This window comes from Physeter macrocephalus, chromosome 21 (genome assembly GCF_002837175.3).
Source record: "Physeter macrocephalus isolate SW-GA chromosome 21, ASM283717v5, whole genome shotgun sequence".
Classification (NCBI taxonomy): Eukaryota; Metazoa; Chordata; class Mammalia; order Artiodactyla; family Physeteridae; genus Physeter; species Physeter macrocephalus.
Genome location: NC_041234.1, coordinates 15327850 through 15351406, shown reverse-complemented (window position 1 = coordinate 15351406; position 23557 = coordinate 15327850). Strand labels below are relative to the sequence as shown.

The following is a 23557-nucleotide window of genomic DNA, read 5'->3' as shown; positions in this document are numbered from 1 at the left end:
TTTAGGAAAAACTGTACCATAACTCGGACATCTAGAATTCATTGAGTCTTTCAGTAATTATTTATTGAGTGCCTGCTCTATGCCAGGGGCTGAAGGTACAGTAGTGAAGAAAACGAGACTCTGCCCCCACAGACCTTCAAATTTTAATGAGGGAAACACACAGTAAGCCAATACATTAATATATAAAATCACATCAGGGGAATTCCCTGGCCGTCCAGTGGTTAGGACTCTGTGCTCTCACTGCTGCGGCCCCGGGTTCGATCCCTGGCTGGGGAACTAAGATTCCCACAAGCTGCGCCGCATGGCCAAAAAAAAAAAACAAAACTAAAAACAATAAAATAAAATCATGTCAGGTCAGTTCTATGAAGAGAAAATGAGCAAAATAAGGATAGAGAAAGACTGAGAGGTAGGGGCCTACCTACCTAAAGAGACTATAGTTGAGCAAAGGGCTGTGTGCGTGAGTGAGCCAAGCAGAGACCTTGGGTGAAGCATGTTCTAGGCAGGGGGAGCAGCTAATGCAAAGGCCAAGATGTAAGAACAGGTTTGGGGTGTCCAAGGAATAGCAGGGTGGGCTAGTGGTAGGTTGTTGAGAGAGGCAAAGACCAGATAATGTGGTCTTTTCTGCCATAGTTTGGAGGTGGATCTTATTCTGTGTGTATTGAGACATCACTGGAGAACCACAGACAGGAATGGTGTGATCTGATTGATGTGTTCAGAAATGGACTCTGGATGCTGTGTGAAGAAATGATGATAGGAGGAGCAAAACTGAAAGCAGGGAGAAAGTTAGGAGGGTGTTGAAGTCATTTAGGAAGGAGATAATGATGGCTTGGGCTGGAATGGAAATGATAGATATGATGAAAAATTATATGACCCAAGATCAAGTTTGAAGGTAGAGCTGATAGAACTTAAGATAGATGGGGTATGGCATATGAGAGAAAGCAGAGTCAGGGATGACTCTGAAGTCTGTGGTTTGAACAAATGGGGAAATGATGATGCCGTTTATGGAAACAGGAAAGACTTCAAAATGATCATGGATGAGGGTGTGTATGTGGAGAGAAACAGGAGTTCCATTTCTGGATTATGTTGATAGAAACAAATGGCGTGATTCAGAAATTATTCACCACTTACACTTGACAATCTTAAATTTTGGTCGAGCCTCTTGAGAATGGATATTAATTAATTTTTCACAGGATTTCCTGATAATCCATTTATCTGCACTATTTCTTCAGAAAGAATTTCCAAAATTTAGGGTTTAGGCTCAACAACCTAATACCTAATTCTCTAAATGACCCTAGGAGCAGATTGAATTTTCACCAGTGGTTTTTCAGGGTGAGCTCAGAGTTTAACAACATTATTATCTGTAGGAAGTGACTTCCCCAGTGGTTGTTGGAAGCAGCTCAACCTTAGGATTAAGAGTCAGACAGCTGTGCACGATGCTGCGTGGGCACTAACTATTCCTCCACAGTATCACAGATCTGCAAGCAGGCTGGACTCTCTGCTATCCCGTGCCCTTGATCTCAGAGAACACAACTTTTTGTTTAAAAGACTTCCAAAAGGTAAATCTCAACAGGAGCTTGTTAAACATATTTCCCCCCCAGACGCTCCAAAATGGTTTTTCATTGAGTAAAATTAGATATTTTTAAAAATAATTTCAGGCTTGAAATATGTCCATTTACTTTTTCAAACTTGCTTCAAATTGATTTAATCTCACTTATAAATTAATATTGTTGTTCATGTTGTTGACTATCTGAAACAATGCTTAGATGTACCCGAAACAATGGCTAGATGTGTCTGGTACCATAATCCCTTATCTTCACTTTTCTTCAGAAGTAGAGTGAAAATAAGATAAACTTTTTTCATCTTGTCTAAAGATGATGATGTAGTCAAACTCATAGAAGCAGAGAGTAGAGAGGTGGTTGCGAGGGCCTGGGGAGAGGGGGAAATGTGGAGTTGTTCAACAAGTATAAACTTTCAGTTATGCAAAATGAGTAAGTTCGCGAGGTCTACTGTGCAGCCCAGTGCCTGTGGGTAACAGTATTGTATCATGCACTTAAAACTTTGTTAAGTGGGTGGATCTCATATTAAGTGTTCTTAGCACAATAAAAAAAGAAAGATGATTATGACCTTTTCTTTACAGCCCATGTGTCCCATTTTCATAACTTCTCTAATACCAACTATGTCGAATGAATATTAAGTGAACCCTTTGTCTTTCTGGGTTTTTTTGTTGCCACTTCTGGCAAATGTCCTTCTTCCTAAAATCCCTATGAATTTGTCTTAGATTCTTAGAGGCAAAATTTCTGGTACTCCAGTTAACCACATTTGGATCTTGCCTTTTTCCATGATCTTGGTTTCAAATTAATTGAGCGATGATTGTCCCTAAATCAGCAGTTAGTCATTAAAATATTTCTGACGTGCTTGAGACTCAATAAATATGGTGGCTCTTAAAATGAGGAAGGTCATCATGGCGAGAGAATGATTTCAGCAACGTTCTTATCAGAAGTAAAAACAATATAGGAGGCATACAGATAAGGTAGAAATAATATGGAAACTAGAATGATAATATAGGATGACAAAACTAAAATACCGATCAATTTGTGGAAATGACTGTGTTACTGTCCTCGTCCTATGCGCACTCAGTAACCATTTGTTGAGATCACTTTAACCGCCATTGGATCACTTTATTCTTTTTCTTTGTTTTTAAAAAATTGTTATTGGGGGTATAATTGATTTACAGTGTTGTGTTTCTGCTGTACAGCAAAGTGAATCCGTTATACATATACGTGTATCCACTCTTTTTTAGATTCTTTTCCCATATAGGTCATTACAGAGTATTGAGTGGAGTTTCCTGTGCTATACAGTAGGTCCTTATTAGTTATCTATTTTACATATAGTAGTGCGTATGTGTCAATCCCAATTTTCCAATTTAGAGTCTGTCTGTTCTCTCATCTCCTAGCCAATGCAGGCTAGAGGAAAAGCCCAACCAGCAGTTCAAATGATGGAACTTCCGAAAGTATGGACGTGAACATCTGCTCTAGAGAAGAAATCACTAGGATTAAGAAGGCAGGGTTAATAGGGCCTCCTCTTGAGGAAAATCCACCTAGTGACTCAAAGATTACTCTCAGCTTTGGATCTGGAACATAAGAGTAGAGCCAGAAAAAGATCTCTCAGTTTTCCCCAATTGACAGCATTCAGTTTTTTCTCCCTCTTAATTCACGAAACCAGGCTTTCACCCTCGAGCACCGACTGCATCTAAATCCAGCTGGCCTCCATATAACACACTCCGGTTTTCTACCTGGGTGTTCTGTTATTTATTCAACAATATTTATTGATTATCTACTATGTGCCAAGCTATGGCTATAATTCTTAATATTAGTAACGAAAGACTATCTCAGACTGCCACCGTGTAACAGGCCTGTGGCCAATTAATGATCTAAACGTGTTGATTTTGGAATTTTAGAACTGGATGTTAGAACTTAGGTAAGGTACTTAGCAAACCTCTACATTTTACAAATGAGGATGGGAAGGCTCAGAGAGATTTTATGACTTGTGCTAGATCATGCAGCCAGGTTTTGGCCCGGCCCAGACCTGAACTTCTGGTGTCCTGCTACTCAGGACAGTGCTCTTTTCACCACTTCAGTCTGCCTCTCAGGATGGTTCTGGAAAGTTCTACTAATAGATGTGGAGATAACGTATAGTCATTCCTTCAGATTTCTGGTCCAAATGACACAAATATAGACTTGCCACTTCAGTGGGAATATAGGTAAAATTCAGCTCCGGGGAAACTTTACACTGTACATGGTTGAAAGAGATCTGTTTTGAAATGCAAGGGCTTTTACTTACATCCTTAGTTATAGGACCACTGTCTCTAGGTGAAAGCAACATAGCTTGTCTCTCTGTAATGTCTGTACCTGTGCCCAGACTTCTCTTCCTGCCCCTCTCTTCTCTGAGGTATCTCAAGCAAATCAGTATCTCACCTTTCATCCCCTCTTTACATGGTTCTGAGCTACTATTTATGTATTATTAGGTATTTGTGGTAATATTCACCCTAATTTTTTTTCCCACAAGTAGGACAGACAGAAAAAAAAAAAAAGAATAATCAATGACTTGGTTCTTTATCACTTTCAGGTTTTTTATTTCTGATTTGCTTCATAGCCATTAGGATTTTCCACCTTTGTGGCTTCCAAATTTTTTGTAATTCAGAGAACTTTTATTTTTTTGTTCTTACTCACTTTCAGCCTGGCTTAAAATGAATGATCAGTGACTTGGTTCTTCTCTGTTACTTTCAGGTTTTTGAAGTTTCTCATTTGCTTCATGGTCATTAGGATTTTCCACTTATGTGTCTTCCACGTTTTTTGTAATTCAGGAAACTTTAATTTTTTTGCTCTTACTCAGTTTCAGCCTGGCTTAAGAATTTCAAGGTTTGGATTCTAAGTGACTAACTCACTGATGGCCTTAGGTAAATCCTAATTTATCTGTACTTTACTTTGCATTGGTAAAACATTAATTGAATAAAAATATGCTTTTGTACAAACATACCTACTCAGCCAAACTGTTGACTCCTTAAGGACAAAGATTAGGTCCCTACATCTGTACTACCTTATACATAATAGATTCAAAATAAATATTTGTGAATGAATGAATTAATCAGCAAGCAGTCAAGTCACCCAGTTGGTTAGTATTTGTGATGTATAAATACTATCCATCAGACAATTTAACCTTCACAATAAAATGGATTTACCTTGGGATTTGCTGCTGCTGTAATTTTGTAGTGCACGATTCAAAGAAGTTAATTTTGTGAACCTTAAGAAGCTGAAGGAAAATTATCAGTTTAGTATGCCTAACTTTTTCTCATTTGTGAGATAGAATATTATTTTCTTTTCACAGAGGTACTCTACGTCTTTAGTAGGTGCTTCTAATTCTTCCACATCACTCTTTCAGAGCCTTGGGCCTGGCTATCTTAAAAAGGGAAAAAAGAAGGTATGGGGGAAAAGATGGGTTTTAAAGAAAATAACTTCATCTGTTCAAAAGATTCAAGAAGTAAGTATCTTAACATTTGAATATTGACATCTAAATAGGGTAAAGATGCACTCTGTATGTGTATGGGAGAAGGGCTTTATATCTGATAGCTTTTTCACATCAGCACATGAATGAACCAACTTATCTGATTTAAAATATTAATTATAATCTATGAGACAAAAATCGGTATTGTATATGAGTATGTATTTTCCCCAGTGTCTTTCAAATAGACTTTTTTTGAGAAACAAGACACTTATCAAAGAGTTAAGGCTCTTGACGTTGAATATTGTCATTGTTTAAAAATGGCTCCATTTTCCTTACTTTTAAAACGCGGTGAATTGTTATAACATGCAGTCTACGGTAAGTTGATCAGATATTGAAAAATCTTTTTCATTCTTTTAATGCAACATCTTCATGGGGTTTTGGTTGTCTTGTTGTTATTATTTTTACCACATAACCCTCTCTCTTTTAAACTCCATGCTACAAGGACCAATGATATCCATGGCCTACAACAGAGTCTGGTACATAGTAGGTGCTCAAAATTTATTACATGAATAAATGGAAGAGGACCTTTCATATAACCATGTTTAGCATGACATTCCTATTTATAGGTTTTTTTCTTCCTTTTTTCTTGGGTTTTTACAGTTGTTTTATGTGTGTGTTTAGTCTAAATCTTAAATTCTGAAGGTACAGTCACTTAACCCTCTCTTCCATCTACTTTCTTAATTTCTGGCAACGATGTGAAAATAATGGTGCTTATGTCTTTGTAACGACAGAACTTCCTTTGTCGTTTCTTTAGATTCATCTTAATTCTCAGTGACTCATATTTAAGAAATGAACTGTGCAGCTGTGGTGGAGCTAAGCCCTTGGCAACAACTCAAGGGGCAAACAAGTGGTCTCTCAAAATGGATGGGTGGTCCTTAGCCTTGAATTATTTGCTGTTCGGTTTTAACAATGGGATTGCATCATCAAACAGTGTCTTGAACTTTTTCAGTTTGATGGGACCTTTAAGATCCATTTCCTTATTTGACAGACTTTGCTCCAATAATTATCTCCACTTTCCCCCGAGGTCTTTAATATATTCTTCTCTGCTATGGTGACCAACTGTCCTGGTTTGCCTGATGCTGTCCTGGTTTCAGCATTGAGAGTTCCGTGTCCTTAGTACCTGGCAAACAAGGATGGTTGGTTATCCATCTTTCAGTCTGTGTTCAGACCATTCCTATCCTAAAAAGAATGTATCTCTCTTTGCCTTGTGATCCTCTCTGTCCTGTCCTCCTCTTTTCCCTCTCAGAAAAAAAGATACTGCCACTTGAAATGTTGTCACTTGAAATGCCTCCTCCTTCTCCCACTTACTCCTCAACTAAACCTATTTCCGAGGCTACTGCCCTCCACTGAAATTGCTCTCACCGAGTCTGATGAACACTTCTCAGTGCTGATCTTGCTTTACTTCTGTGTCATGATTGGACTCTCTTGGTCACTTTATTCCTCTCAAACTCTCACCCTCTCTTCAGTAGTTTTACATTCCTTGTTTCCCCCAGTCTTTACACCCATCCAGTCCTTTTCGGCCTTTCATTGGATCCAGTTCCTCTGGGGAAACTATATGAGTACAGGTGTATAATTCTCTCTCCACTGTTTATGATCCTTGAAATTTTACCAAGCAAATTGAAAATAGGAGAAAACTGTTCCCTAAAATTAGTGCTCACTCCCTTCCCTGGACCAGGTTTGTTTGTTTGTTTGTTTGTTTTTGCGGTACGCGGGCCTCTCACTGTCGTGGCCTCCCCCGTTGCGGAGCACAGGCTCCGGACGCGCAGGCAACCCGTGCCCCCTGCATCGGCAGGCGGACTCTCAACCACTGCGCCACCAGGGAAGCCCTGCTCATTACATTTTTATCTGTGTTCTCCAGAATTTTCTTTTCCTCTCACTCCACTGAGCAATCTCATCTACTTATGTAATTTTAATCCTTGCCTGTATGCATAATCGTTGGCACTCGGTGGATATTAGCTTAGTGAGAGAACGACTCCTACATCTCGTTTCTTCTCCCTAAACATTGGATTCGAAACTTGTTTCCTGCTGGAAGGAATGTTACATCTCCAAGCTGAGCGTATCACATCCTCTTACTCTGTTCCCCATACAGACCCCCCTCATTGGAGTCTGGGATTTTAATATTCATCTTTATTAATTTTATGCTGAACGTGCACATGAGGTGTTCTGGATCAGAGACAGATCTCCTTGAATTACTTTACAGTAAATATCATCACTACCTTCCACCCTCTGTTCAAGCCTTACCCCTAAGGAGACGTGGTGAGATCTGATGAAAATTTTCTCACACGAGTGGCTGGGTGGGTGCTCCATAGGAAAGTAACCAGGAAAAAAATGATTTTTCTCTGATTATAAAGGAGAAGTAGGCAATTGTCCTCTTCTCCCCCCTGAAAGGGTCCCCTTGGAAACGTGATGGGCCTGAGTCCCAACTCCAACTTCTCTAGGAGCCAGCTAGCCCCATGCATCTCAGGTTTTACAACCTAGAAATGTCTCCAAGGTCTTGGCTTTATGTTTTTGAAATGTAAATACCTACAGAGATAGCTACTCCAGTCTTTCTGACAACTTGGAGCTTAACCTGGGAAACTACTCCGGGCTATAACCATTTGACCCTCTGGATCAGAGAAATTAATTAGACAAATGACTACAGATCTAATTCCCATGGTATGGGAAGGTGTTCACGAGGCTAGAACTTTTTATAGGTGTACTGAGAAATCCAGGAGAGTTTATTTCCTCACATTTAGTTTAATTGCACCCAGCATTCACTCCTTTACTCAACCCAGAAACTAGGAGTCATCCTTGCTCCTCCCCTTCTCTTCTCCAGCATCTGTTCGGTTACCAAAGTCCCACATCTCTACTCTCTAAACACTTCCTTACTCTGTCTGTCTCTTTTTTTGCCCTGGTACCATTGCCCTGGTTTAGATCCTCATAATCTTTCACTGAATTCTTGCAATTGCCTCCTGTTTTCTCTGATTCCATTTCTGTCCTTCTCAAATACATACTCTGTACTAATGTCAGATAAATCTATTTGAAATGCACTCATGCCCGTGCCACTCCCCTGCTTAAATCCTTCAAAGGCTCCCGATTACCTATGAGACAACACCTAGACTTCTTAGCAGGGCATATATGGTCATAGGTTGAGGTTCAAATCCTGACTTAAAGGTCTAATATAGTTGAAGATAAGAGCAGTACCCTGATTCATCTCTGGACATGTCTTCTTGTACTTTATCTTCTAGAAACACCGGCCTACTTGAGATAATTGCACGTGCCGCACTGAATTAGCCCTCTGTCTTCGCACCCGCATTTTCGTCGTCTTTCTTCTTCCTCTAACCTGCTTTTCCCTGGCTAACTCATCATGTTCATGCTTTAGAATTCTTCTTGAATACTATCTTCTCCACGAAGCCTTTCCCAATTTCCTTTCCCATAATATGCAAGCCTATAGCACTTTCCACGTTGTGTTGAAATTATTTACGTGTTCGACTCTTCCGCTATTTACTATAATAAGTTCCTACACAGGAAGGGCTGTTTTGCGTTCAACTTTGTATTTCTGGTCTTTAGTATAACCACTGACACATAGTAGTTCAATAAAGGGAGCCGTTATTATTTTTATAATTAGTAGTGTCAGTATCAGCTTCCTATTGTCAAGTCCAAAAGGAGAGACAAAGTAGAATAATAATTTTCTTGAAGCTAGAAAAATTAGATGTTTGAAAAAGTAAAGGAACACAAGAAATGTATACACATATACACATACATTCACGTGTGTGTGAGTGCACACGCACGCACACAAACACAGAGATTACAAATGAAATATTAGAGGGAAAATCAGCCTCACATGTAAGCAAAGTAAATAACCCACCTACTCTGTATGATTTCAAGGGTGCAAGAATATCCTCCTATACAGAAATTACATCCCTATCCACAGGCTGAATCCTAATATTCCACTTAACGAATTTCATTATTTTGGCTCAAAAACCTTGCCTCTCTCTACTAAACTGTAAATAACTTGGAAGGTGAATCATTTTGCAAAGTATCAGACTCAGTATTCCTTTGAATGGTGAACACCATTAGGATTTTATTTATAAATGTGTCATACATTCCGCTTCTAGAGCACTCCTGTAACATGATACATCTGAAGTTTAAAGGAGATGCTGCTAAGTGTTCTCCCAGTAACAGAGCACGTTTAAATTCAATAGGCAACATTACTAAAAATAGGATAGAATTGAAAAAAGATATGAATAATTAAGCCCTAGATCAGGGCAATTATTATTACTGCTGTTTTTACACTGGTCTTTTAGCATTTATGTGATATTTAATACTTTAATTAACGTCTTCCCTCTGAGATTGCCGAATCTGGGTCAATAACTGTCTTCAGTGGTTTCAGAATATCTGTTAATTTATCCTAGCCTCTCAGGATGTCTCACAACCCTTAGCACTTGGTTATATATGAACTTTATTGTTTTCTTTGTTTCTAGTGTGTTAGTTTTCGCCCTTCTTTTGGTTCAGAAACTTCTTGAAGGCGGAAAGTGTGCATCTTGCTTTTCTTTTAATCCCCTGTATTAAAGAAGATTACAGATTGGAGATTAAAATTGATAACTGATTTAGATGACCTCAAAACACCTGTTCTAGGCTTTTATAGAAACTTGTTCCCACAATTTCTACCTTCAGTATACCTCAAAACATTTCTCCTGTTTTCAAAGAAGTCACAATGGAAAATGGGTATTTTTCAAAAGCGTTGAGTTTTTACTTAGTTTTTTATTAGTGTATTCATTATTAGTTTTTATCAGTTTACTATTAACACATCATTATGTTCATTGTCAGACATTTTGACAGAATTAACTGGTGATTATGAATTAGATCGGTTGTATACTTCAGTACAACCTAAGTTTTTCCAAGTGGCCCTTTAGGCTTCCCGTTATGGTTTTGATATCTATTCTTTTGGGGGTGTGTAAGTTTCATTAGCCCTGCTAGGGTCTTTTTTTTTTTTTTTTTTTTTAGTCTTCATTGCTGCGTGTGGGCTTTCTCTAGTTGTGGTGAGCTAGGGCTACTCTTCGTTGCGGTGCGTGGGCTTCTCATTGTGGTGGCTTCTCTTGTTGCGGAGCATGGGCTCTAGTCACGCGGGCTTCAGTAGTTGGGGCACATGGGCTCAGTAGCTGTGGCGCACGGGCTTAGTTGCTCCATGGCATGTGGGATCTTGCCGGACCAGAGCTCAAACCCGTGTCCCCTGCATTGGCAGGTGGATTCTTAACCACTGTGCCACCAGGGAAGCCCCCTGCTAGGGTTTTGCAATATATATCTTATAGCTTTAGCTCCAGATTTCAAGTTTGGTAGTCAAGTTATATAAATAAATCACTCTTATCTTAATTAAAGGACGTTAACATATCTTGAAAGCTCCCCTATCCTCTCCAGAATAGTTTTAGAAACACAGTGTTTTCCTGATTAAAAGAAAAATCTGTCGAGCCTTCTTTATCATTTTATGACTGTCAGTTTATAAATAAAGGAGATAGAAATTGACCTGGGAATTTCATAACCAAGTTCTGAGCACCCAGGATTAATTTTGAGAAGAATGCCACAAGCCACATAAGCATTTCTTTTCATCTCATTTCACAGGCCTTCAAGAGGGAATTGAAAACGAAAGAACCTGTAATCATGAGTACTCTTGAGACTGTACGAATATTTCTGACAGAGCAGCCTTTGGAAGGACTAGAGAAACTCTACCAGGAGCCCAGAGGTAATTGAATGTGGAACTGTAATAACATATTGATAGAAGGATCAGTGGTGACAGAATGACCCATCCATTCTTGCTGGCAGTGTCTGGGTAGCTCTCATATTTTCTAGGTTAAACAGAATCAATTCAAATTAAACCTTGATGTTGACAAAGAAAAAGGAATCATAAAGCAGCATGCGTAAATCTGTTTGCACATTCATAAATAAACATTAAAAGAGATTAGCGATCAATTATTGAAACATTTAGAAAATAATAAACAAAAGAGATAATCTGTGAGGAGGAAGTTTATTGTCACAAAGACTACAAGCTAATTTTCAATTTAAGAGCCTGCCTGATGTAAATTAGAGCTTGTGGTGTGCATCCTAACATTTTTCTACTCAGTAGCTTAAATGAATCTTGGATTATCTGATTGATATAAAGTAGAACAGATTCACTTAGGAAGACACGACTTCAGATGTGCTAAACTATATCAAAATGTATGCCAAAGTATAAAAGAGCCATTAATCAGTAGGTTGGCCTCTTGTTAAAGTGTACTCTTTCTTTTTTCCAGTATGACCTTTTCAACAATGTTTTTTTTTTTTTTTTTTTAACACGAAAATGAATGTGGCCTAAAACCTTGTTGTATTACCAATTTAGAGCTGCCTCCTGAGGAGAAAGCCCAGAATGTCGCACGGCTCCTACGAAAGCAGGCTGAGGAGGTCAACACTGAGTGGGAAAAATTGAACCTGCACTCAGCTGACTGGCAGAGAAAAATAGATGAGGCCCTCGAAAGACTCCAGGAACTTCAGGAGGCAGTGGATGAGCTGGACCTCAAACTGCGCCAAGCTGAAGTGATCAAGGGATCGTGGCAGCCCGTGGGCGATCTCCTCATTGACTCCCTCCAAGATCACCTCGAAAAAGTCAAGGTACCGTCTACTGCTTGGCTTCAGGGCCCTTTGAGAGATTCAAAACAGGTTCTAATCTGAACTCATCTGCAGTATTTTCTTCTCACAAAGTTAAAAATAGGGCCCTTAAGCATTCGAAATCTTTCACAAATTCAAAGTCTTCTGGCACATGGTATTTTCTCTAAGAGAAGATAGTGATCTAATCATGTCTGTCTTCAATAATATAAAATGAAATAGTAAGAAGTCACAGGGCCAAAAAATCATTTTGATTTTGCTATCAGGGAGTTAACTTAAGTGTACTAAAATTGTCTGATTTACATGTGTATGTGTGTGTGTTTTTGTGGTTCTTAGTATCACAGTAGGGAAAAATACAACATTTAATCAAGAGCCAGGAGTCTAGGTTTTGGCCTTTTTGCTAACTGAGTTATGTGACTCGGGTGAGTTATGGTACTGTGAGCTGAGACCAGTAATGCTGCCCTTCCCTGAGAAGGCAATGTGTACAGTACAGTTTTGAGTTGGATTAGTCCGCTGCAGATATTAGGAAATAACACTCTATATTTGGAATACTGTCCATGAGACCAAAATTAAATTCCCTTATGGCACAAAGATGATAAATGTACTTATGAAGAAAAAATATACATATTGAGGAGTATCATTTTGAAAACCAGCAACTTGAAACATATTTTGTCTATTTATCTAGTGTCAAAACTAACAGAAGTCCTCCAAGATCCAAATGCAGAAGAAGTGAAATCCTCACCTGCATTTGGCATGTTTACCAGCCCCCTCATTCTGGAAGGTCTCCTCCCCCTTGGCTTTCATGACACTGTTTCATCCACATTCTTCTTCTTCCTTTATTGTCCGCAGTTCTGAAACTCTACCCACCCTTCAGATGTTGGTATGCCCAAGTTTCTAACCTTAGCTCAGTTCCCTTTTTATAGCATAAAAACCTTAGCTCAGTTCTCTTCTTAGGGTATAAATGCTCCCAGTTTGAAATGGCATGGATGATAACAAATCTAAATTTCTAGTCTGAATCTCTTTTCTGATCTGCTAACCCATATGCCATTAGAATTGAAATGCAGCCATTCTGAAAGCAAGTCCATTTGTCCTCCTGTTTACCCATTCCCCTACCGATATCCCTTTTTACCTGCCCTTTCTTCTGTGTTTCCTATTTCAGTTAATGGGTCATAATCCAACAAGTTGCTCAGGCTGGAAACTTGAGGTCCGTCCTTAAATCCTTCTACGTTTTCATTGACTGCACTTGATTGCTCATTTTACCTCAGAATATCTCCTTTATATTTTCTCTCCTCTTTTCAACCAGCGTCCTGTTCTAGTCCCCAACATCTGTTAGTCAGGTTGTTTTATTATACATCCTTAAATCCCATTCCCCAGTCAGTGTAGCTGGCATATCACAAACACTGCATTTTAAATGTTTGGTTAGTGAATGAATGAATGAACAGTTTCTTTCTTGATATTTCTGTATTTCCATTCTTTCCCAACTCTAATCCAAACTCTTTGCAGGAAGCTGCCTGCCTGACAATGAAATCCAGTGAATGCAGAGGGCAGGTGGCCCTGTTTCTTCCTAGCCCTGGCTTCAATTTCTGACTGTTGCTCCTGCCCTCTAGGCCATTCAGGACACACTGACCACACCCCCCTTGACACAAATATGCCATCTTTCTTCATAACTCTCTGCCTTTGCATATGTTCTTCTCTCTGCCTGGATCAGCCCACCTTATCTGCCTGGTGAACTTCCACTCAGCCCTCAAGGCCCAACTCAGATGGCATGTGTCCTTAGAGTTTTCCCTGTCTTCCACCCCCAACTCTCACCAAGCAGAAGAAACTGCCCTTAATTCAGTGCTTTCATAGATCGCCACACATGCTTAAATTGTCACGCTTAAACTTCACATATATTGTGGCAAGTCACTTCTGTATTTTTTTTCTTCCATAGAAAGTAAGTGAGGTTCCTAAGAGCAAGGACCATGCTGTACATCTTTGAATTCACAGTTCCTAGCACAGTGCCAGCAACATATAAGGAATCCAATTCAGCTTCTTTATTCCTTCACTCAACAGTTGTTTGTGAGCTACTGTAAAATGTGCTATACATGTAGTTGTAAATGAAACAGACTCGGTCTTTGTCCTCATGAAGCCTACAGTCCAATGTTGAATTGAAAAGCTCTTCATTATAATAGGAGGTGAAGATTTAAAAGGAGATTAAAAATTTGACTATAACTTCCAAAATATCTTCGCCAACATTCTGTGACCCCATGTCTAATATTTAAAGCAATGGTTAACATTTCTGTGTACATAAAAATTAATGTTTTGAAATGTATTACCTGTTCAGCATTAAAAATACTGAATTTTGTCCAAAAATATAGGAACTAAATTCTTAAAAATTTTCCCCCAAATGGCAAATAAACTTAAAAGAATGTCCCAAAGGAAGTAAATTAGTTAATAAATCAAGTGGCTGAATGTCTAGGCTTTAGAGCAGACACAAAGGATTCATTCTGAGCCATATCTATCACACAGGAGCATTAGTAGGATAATGAATATGGATGGAGAATGTATACAGCATGACTTAATAACAAAAACTAACTAAAAGCAGAACAGCTCAAATATCAACTGGCCCTTACCCAACCCTATTTGCAGTCTTCTTTTCAGTTCCCCTCTCTCATCTGTTCTTGATCCTAAGACGAATTTCATTTCCCATACCCTAATTGGTAAGACTCCTCATTCTGATCCAAATAATAACAAAACATATATACATTAAATGTTTGTCTAAAAAGAGCTTATGGGACTTCCCCGGTGGTCCAGTGGTTAAGACCCTGCCTTCCAGTGCAGGGGGAACGGGTTCCATCCCTGGTCGGAGACCTAAGATCCCACATACTGCGGGGTGTGACCAAAATTTAAAAAAAAAAAAAAAAAAAAATATGTGCGTACTGGTCATAATAGTTGTGATTATTTTGGTTTCTAAACCAGTATTGTACAAATATTTTATGCATATCTTAAAAGTATAGATTATATGAATTCATATATATTTATTTCCCTTCAGTAGTTCCTCTTCATTTTGCAATGGAAATGAAAACCCATCTTTTTTCTGTTGCATCTCAGTGGTACCAGATTTGAAACTCTGAAACTTTGGTGGTGGTAGTTTATAAGGAGTGAATTTTATTAACTAAAACTTACTTTGAAAAGAAGTAGAAGAGTACTGAAAACCGCTATTCCCATTTTTCTACTCAGCAATTTAAGCCCTCAGAGGCTCCACGCTGTAGGGAACTCCAAACGGAGAGCTAGGCAGGTAGCCAGAAGAACATTTTATATACCCGTCTCAGTTTGTTTTCATCACCCCAGTGACTGTCTCATAATATCCACCTCCATTCGGATCTCATTTGTTAAAGAAGTTGTTATTTAAGTAACTATGGAATGTGTGTTTGTGTGGGATTTAGCATTACATCATTTCATTAGCAAATGCGGCTTTTGGATTTGGAGAATGGATAAAACAACTAAGTCCTGGGACACTATGGATATGGCGTTATTACTAGTAATCATCTTTAGGACAGTGTACACAAAATAAATCAAGAGAAAGGAACATATTGTTAATACTGACTATTCAGCTCACTAAGAATCTCACCCTTCCAAATATAGCTTCATAGGAATAACCACTAGAATAAAATTTAAATTTTAAATGCCTCTTTATTTTTAAAATTCATGATTCATACTGCTTATCAAATATTTTAAGGGCAGAATCATGATTTCTCACTTTACTGGAAATAACACCAATGCTTATGTGACTATACAAATGTTCTTACTTTCCTTGTAGTAATGGGGAATGAGAATAACTCCTGGAATCACTAAGTGTTCTACATATATCTATAAGTGGAACATATGCAGGTTTTAATAAAGTAGAACAACTTTTGCAACTAAAGTCTACATATGACATTTTTGTTCTTAAGAACAATTCCTGTGTGAAAAAGTTCATGTGAGTTGTTGTTTTCCCCAGTTGTCTCTTTGTTCTAATCTACCATGGTTTCTTAACACAGATTGCTACATCATTCTTGAGCCGGAAATATTTCACTGCCCTTCGTTTGCCAGTTGACTTGAAACACAGTTTTTCACACACCATGGTTAGGCTCTCCCAGGCTGCCTTCTTGGGATATGCAAATTTGTCACATCTATGTAGTTATGCATTTTACGTTTTTGTTTAGTTTTTTAATCAGACTTTCAACTTACGTTTTTTACTATGAAAAGTCAAGGACAGGGACTCTGTGAGTTTTTTCTTAAAGTTCTTACCACAAAATATTTTAATTAGACCTTTTTGGAATTATCATTGAGAATAATGTAGTGATGTGTGTAGTAGAAGACGGACTGTGACGGTGAGGCCACCATGCCATCCTGACTGACTTAATGTTCAACATTCACATCTAAAAATGTGAGAAGAAAACTGGCAAATGCTTCTCTTCAGATTACCTGTGGCTTGGTTTAGCTGAGAAATTTGTCAAAGAAATGCTATCTCAGAATTTGACATTGAGAAAACCAAGTATGTTTCCTCCTGATAGGTAACGTGAAATGTGACGTAACATATTAGAATTTCATATTCACTTTCGGAAGCCGGAAGTTTTCAGCCATGTTCACGTAACTCTATCTTCCCTTGCTGTTTTTCTCATCTTAACCCTAGTTCTAATATTTTATTATTATTTTATCAATTTTGTTATATTTGTCATTTATATGAGTTGACCTTAAATCCTTTCTTGTATATGAGTTTTATAGAGAAAGTTTATAATCCTTTCTTACAGAGATAGGGGATGCATGGTTAGACAGAACCATCACAGAGCAGCCCTTAAAATGATTCAAAATATGTAAGCTCTCCCCACTCTGAATAAAGAATCGATACCTCCACAATGAATAAGGTGTACTATCTGTAGTAGGAAAAGTAAAGCTTAGTAATATTTTGTTAATTGTTATTGGCCACAAATGAATTTGCTCTGTGGAGGCTTTTGTTATTGTTTTTATACGAGTGCTATGTGTGCTATGTAAGCCTTTGATGGAGAAGAAAGCACAAACAAAAAAGATATAATCCTTTATAAATCTGGGTTAAAAATGGAACTGATGCCTGTCCTATGGAGTAACTAGGGTTTTATCTAGTTTTCAAAGCGTACAATTGTGATGTTTTAAAGCATAGGATTTGGCCTTTAATATCTGGGAATATATCTGTAAGAAGGCATATCATAGTAACTCTCACTTATATACTTCCAAAGTGTAGTATTTATTTTTTAATAGAATGGTCATTATTGGCCTTACTAGAGCTTAGAAACTCAAGTAGGAATTAATCATCTTAAATTTCCTAACCAAATTATTTTTTCCATGTAAAACTAAGTGTAAGTTAGTGTTGCCAGGAGAGCTGATTACTTAGTTCCCATGTATTCGATCTCATTTCCTGCTTTGTTTATAAAGTTAAAAGCAAGTTACTTAGGGTAGCAATGTCAAATCACGTTCCTTACCCAAGGCATCTGACTTTAGATAGTGCTGTGTGTGTTTTTAAAGCCCCTACCTTGATTTAGACAAGCAGAGCCTTCGTTTACCATGCTCTTCCCATTCTGCCTTTGAAACTTCTGAAAAGGCAGTGCAGAGTAATTGTTTCAGACATCTGCTTAGCATACTTCGAAGTGCATATAAGTTCTTTTTCAGTTTCATTTGAACCCCAGCTGTCTTCACCGAAGTCTATAATCAATCTGAATTAAGTTGTCCTACTTCTCCTAATAAGTCTCTTATTAAGTTCTGCATCAGCCTCTTAGGGAGACTTAAAAGCTAATTCATGTAGAATTGCCATTTTCTACTAATTCATTTGTCAGCTCTCTAAATTCCAAGGAAAACAATTGCAAAGACTATTAATTTGGCTCTTCATAAACAACTTATGTAAGTGTAGTATACATTGGAACCAAGCAAATGGTTTAAAACAGTGGGTGGGAGGAAATAAGTTGATGGCATTCAACACTGCTTTCTTTTTGACTGTTTTGAGATGCCCTCCACATTCAAAGCACAAAGCCATTTATTTAGTAAGATAAATAAGATAATTACTGAGTGAACTTTGCTTAAAGATAGGAAGAGGCTTTAGAACAGTTGGAAAATGCACATGTTCTTTTTATTACTGAACTTATTTTAATTTGGACTTCTTTGTATTCCTTTGATGGACTGTGATAAAAGAAGGAGCTAGAATTGGTTACCATTGTTACTGCATTAAATCAGAGTTGTACAGCTCTTCTGGTCGTGGAATATTTAGGAGAACATGGCTAATCAGAATGTTCAGATAATGAGTTCATCTGACATTATTCTACTAAAGAAATATTTAATTACATAATAAAAATTCCTCCAGAGAATATCATCCTTCCTACTATTTGAAAACAACCATGTCAAAAACTGATCCTTTAATATGCCAGTCCTGTTTACTGTGGATTTATTCCAGAAGCTTTGTTTGTGGCTGGTAGTGATTATAAACAGTATTCCTCAAGAGCCTTGGGTAATAAAAGACTATTCAAAACAAAAACTTAAGTCATATAGTATCAGCATTAACAGATCTAAAAACTCAATCATTCGTTCATCTGTGATATGGTTAAAACCTATACCCAGAGAAATCTGATCTCATTACAGAGTGTGAATGTTTATTTCATGAATAAAATCGTATTGGGAGTTATATTAATGGCATCTTAGTTTTCCTGAGAATATTATTATTTAGCACCAAGCTGAGAGAGCAAGAATTTGTATTAGCTTGCATGTATGGGTGTCTGTAACACATTAACTAGAAACAGTTTTAAAATGTGAGTTATTTAACTGAAATTACATATTTCCTTAGAAGATGGGAGCACACAGTCAGTATGTATTTTTTAAATTCATCTTTATTGGAGTATAATTCCTTCACAGTGCTGTGTTAGTTTCTGTTGTACAGGACATGGAAGCAACCTAAGTGTCCATCGACAGATGAATGGATAAAGAACATGTGACACATATATACAATGGAATATTACTCAGCCATAAAAAGAAACGAAATTGAGTTATTTGTAGTGAGGTGGACGGACCTAGAGTCTGTCATACAGAGTGAAGTAAGTCAGAAAGAGAAAAACAAATATCATACGTTAACGCATATATATGGAATCAGTATGTATTTTTATTCTCCTTTGACATCTACCAAAGTCGCAACAAGTTTAAACTTCACAATTATGTTACTCTCCTACCAGAAGCACAACAAGGAGTGATTTAAGAACAAATAGCCCTAGGAGTGGGCGCCTATCGTGTTCCCGTTATGCTTGGCAATTACGATGTTTAGAATTACGCAGCTAACATTGACACCAATATTATGCCTTATGCAATCTTACCTTAACTAAGTTAAGCCATGGCATTGAGTAATTGTTCTTGGTTAACCAATTTTCTGAGTATTATGGGAACAGAAGTGCCTGTGGTACTAATGGAACTCTTATTTTAATGGGTCCTGAGAAAAGTAAACTTTTTCAAAAAAGATCTTTCCATACTAAACTAACATTTTTAGTTATAGTTTACAATTACTATGGATTTTTCTATCAACAGTACTTGCCAAAAGCAGTGCTTCTCAAACTTTTCTACTTCAGTTTTCTTAATGGCCAAGGAGATGAAGCTGGATATCCTCCCCTTCCACCTGTTTACCTCCTTTTCCCACGAGCATGAGCTTTCTTTGATGTTTATTTTTTAAATCTCATTTCAATTTTGTAGTCTTCTCCAAAATGGATTTGTTGTGTTTTAATATAAAGGTGTTTTTCTCCAACATATTAAGTAAAATGAATCCTCCAGTATATTCACCTATGGGTATGAAAGCATAATTTGAGAAGCACGATAGGAAAAATTGCCCAATTTGTGCTGGCTTCATCTTTTTCCAACAACTTCTTTCTTTTATGTGCACATACACAAAGAGTAGATCCTTGCCATTTCAAATGTATCGTTCGCACTTTCATCTGATCATTGTGATTCAAAAGGTCCATGACTTGTAGCTCTTTGTGATTTTGAACATATATTCCTTGAGGCTTTTGTGCAGCAGTCACTTAACTAATGATTTAACTGGTGTTATAGGTCAGGTTCCCTGGAAGCAGACCCTGAGAACAGGGGTCTGGGTGCACAGGGTTGATAGACGGTCTGCTTTCAGGAGAAGCCTGTGTGGGAGTTACGGAAGCATAACAAGGGAGATGAAAGAGCCAAGCAAGCATGCCATCTCAGGCACAATCTAGCTTTGTGTCTTGGTTCAAATGGAGAAAGCTCTGGAGTATGAGCCATACAGCAGAGCTGGTCTTTTATTCCCCAGCCAGTCATTGGCTGTGGCCAGCGGTGTGCTCGTAAACATTTATCCGCTAGCTCTGAGGTGAACACTGATTTGTAGTGTTTTCCAATTGTAGTGGTGTAAATACCCCCACCGTGACTGATTCAAGCTACCAACATGACCTCACCGAAGACAGACTTGGGAAGAGACGCACACAATTGACTCTTGGGCTCTGCTCCAGCACACCACTGGCTGTGGCCCACCACTAGAGACATGAGTTACCTCCCAGGCCAGGAGTGTGTGTTACCTCCTGGGATAAGGGGCTCCTATCAGCAGAGATCGCCTTTCTGAAGAAGAGAAGCAGCTGTGAGACATTAGTAGGCGACCATCATAGCAGCTGGGGGATGGATGCGCAGGCCAGGAAAAGTGTCCCCTACAGCCAGTAGGCGAACCTAGTAGTCCGCTCGGGCTCCGTGTCTCAACATGGCCTTTTCAATGCTGTTTTGTTCTTGCACATGCAGTAATTCTTTAGAGGTGATGAAAATTTTGTTTCTTTGTGAAAAATCTACCCTCCCCCCGCCCAACCTACCTCCTAGGTACTTACTGGATTTGGTAATAGAAGAGAAGAGTTAATGGAAATGTCTAAGAAAGTGGTGATGATTAGTAAAGAAAATGGCTTTATAAGCAATTTTGGCTTTACAGTTATATAATCTCTGAGTGTCTCTATTGATCAGATATTTGTCAATTTGAGGATTCTGGGTGTTCAGACATAGTCATTGAGAATGTCAAGAATTTTCTGTGGCAGTGACTCTCAGCTTAGTGTGCCTCAGAATCACCTAGAGGGCTTGTGGAAACCCAGACTGGTGAACCCCAGAGTTTCTGGTTCAGGAGGTCTGGAACGGGGCTAAGAATCTGCGTTTCTAACCAGTTCCCAGGTGATGGTGATGCTGCTGGTCCAGGACCGCTTTGAGAAACATCAATTCCATAGTAAAACTCCAGTATATATATAAATATATAAATATGTACTTGTTTTTTGTTAGTAATTCTCCAATTATAAATAATAAATACATCATTTGTTATTTCTTTTATATTTAACAACATCCAGAACATTTAATTTGAAGATGAATGCAGGCACATGGCCTCCTGTGAGTGACTGATCGTTGAGGTGAGCAGAGTTTCACTCTGAAACCTTGAAGTGAATAACGGCCTACTCTTCCTGAATCTCTCTTGTGAAAGACATTCACAGTTATTTATTCCAGTTTTCTGGTTGGTATTTTAATGGCACTCATACAATTTTTGAGTTGCTCCAAAAGACTTAGAACTTAACTTGCCTTCCCACTCTTAATACTTTAAGATATTTAGTCACACAATATTCACTTTGTTTAAATGTTATCATATTTACCAATAAAAGCAATTAAATTTTAAAATACTCCTCATAATTTTCTGCCAAACATACTGATTATAAACAAGTACTTTACAGAGTTTCTGAAATCGAGGACATTCAGAATAGTTGAGACTATTCAGCTTTTTAAAATTAAAACCTGCTTGCTAGGTGTGAATAGCTGATAACTCCTTCAGGAATTCCTACATTTTCTAATTTATCTTGTCAAGCCACTGAGGCTCTGTGTTCATGATGGCAGGGTGTATGTTTGTGTGTAGAAATGGAGATGGATATGGGGTGAAACTGGGAGAATGACTGGGAGGAAGTAGGAAATAGTCTTAACTGCAGTAATTGGGGAAGAGGGTTTTTTTTTTTTCCCCAAAGGTGGTGCAAAATCACTCTATTAAATGCCTGTGAAAAAGTTTATGGTCTTGGTGTAGGGTGAGTGGTATATGTGATGAAAATTATGGGTGAAATATAATAGCAACAAATATGTTAAAATATGCTCTAACATTAAACAAGCAATATTTAAAACAAACGCTCCCCCTTATCCTGGAATCTTGGTGGGATAGGGGGATGGAAATAAAGGAAATTTTACATTAAAAGTAATTTGATTAATGTGTAATGTAAAAATGAAATAGCTATGTATAAACCCACTCAAGTATACATTAAATAATTGAGTTAACTGAATTAGGCAGAGTAAGGGCACATTGCTTTTCAATGTTTTCAAAAATTGGTCCACATATCACTGTTATGTTTTTGTTTGTAACCTTCAATATTTATTGTTTCCACGGTGTGTTCAGCCCTGAAATGTCAAACTCTCTTGACCAGAATGAGGCTGGAGAATCTAACACTAAGATAGATTTCTTCTCCTGTTAAAGAATTGATTTTTTATGGTGAAGTTTTTTTCTTCATATGGTTAAGAGCCTGCTGGTCCTATTTCAAAACACTTATTTTTAGAAGTGTTGTTCCCTGGGATGCCACATTATTATAGACTCAGTGGGCTCATTTGGAACTTTTCCCTATCGATATTCAAACTGTATCATCGTGATCTTAACATGGCATATTAAGCAAGTTAGCAAAGAGAATAAAGTCAATTTATCAGCAATATATGCCAAAGTATATTGATTAAATAGAAACTAAAGTAAATGAGGGGTAAGCAATATATTGGTTTGTTTTTTGGAACTAGTGACAAGCCACCACTGATTTCATTTTATTTACTTATTTTCCTACTCTTAAAGGCTTTTACCCAATTTGGAGTCTGTACATTGCTGTGAACCTAAATCTTATTAGGTCTCATTTAATATTATACCCATTGAATTGCCCCATGGTTTCAGGCCCTTGTCTGCCCAAGGTCAAGTAGGCCACATGCAACAACATTTCACCTCCTTCCCCCACCACTTGTCAGTTAGCCCTTGGCTTCCAGTATTTCCAGCAGAGAAAGGCTAAAGCCAAAAAAAGAATGCTTCATTGTTTTCACCTTACACAAACCCCATACTACAAGGGTTATCCAATATAATGGTGACTTTTGTACATCCAATAAAGCATAAGGTTAGAAGAAATTTAAGCCAAACAAATGAGCATAAGTTCTATTGATCCTTTGACTTACACAGTGAATAAAATAATACCTTTGGAACCACCCTGACATTTTGTTATAAAGGTTAAAGGAAGATGTTTACAAGGTTGTCTCAGTGTACAAATTACCTGCAGGTTGGGGTTGAGTGTCCTGTGCAAGATGGGTCTTAAAGAAATCTGACCCACTTTGACTTTCAAAAAAACCTTGAATTCTTAGTTAAAAGATTGTGGGTTTTCTTTTTTTAAACCCTTTTTTTCAACTGAAATAGTACTCCTCTTTAGATAATTAATACAGCATCATTCCTACAGATTTTTGAGGATACTAAGTCACACTTTTTTTTTTTTTTTTTGGCCGCATTGCGCAACGTGTGGGATCTCATCTTAGTTCCTGGATCAGGGGTTGAACCCGTGCCCCCTGCGGTGGAAGCACGGAGTCTTAACCACTGGACCGCCAGGGAAGTCCCATGCTCCTTTTTTGCAAAAGAAAACAGAAATCTATTACTGTTTTAAAATCTGGTATCTTTTCCCCACACCCTCTCCAGCATTTATTGTTTGTAGATTTTTTGCTGATGGCCATTCTGACCAGTGTGAGGTGATGCCTCACTGTAGTTTTGATTTACATTTCTCTAATGATTAGTGATGTTGAGCATACTTTCATGTGTTTGTTGGCA

The 23557-nt window shown here is 38.0% G+C and overlaps 1 protein-coding gene across 15 annotated transcripts in view; it reads left to right on the top strand.

Annotated features, from left to right (window-relative positions):
• Positions 1 to 23557, top strand: part of DMD (dystrophin) — a 2398628-nt gene that overhangs the window by 2032777 nt on the left and 342294 nt on the right. For 14 of the 15 annotated variants that reach the window (XM_055081921.1, XM_055081920.1, XM_028482834.2 and 11 more), the window contains 2 exons: positions 10660 to 10780; positions 11414 to 11682. In XM_055081921.1, coding sequence (XP_054937896.1) covers positions 10660 to 10780; positions 11414 to 11682 — 390 coding nt within the window. Of the gene's footprint in view, positions 1 to 10659; positions 10781 to 11413; positions 11683 to 21035; positions 21277 to 23557 lie in introns of those variants that run through there. The other variant, XM_028482839.2, reaches the window with a different exon arrangement.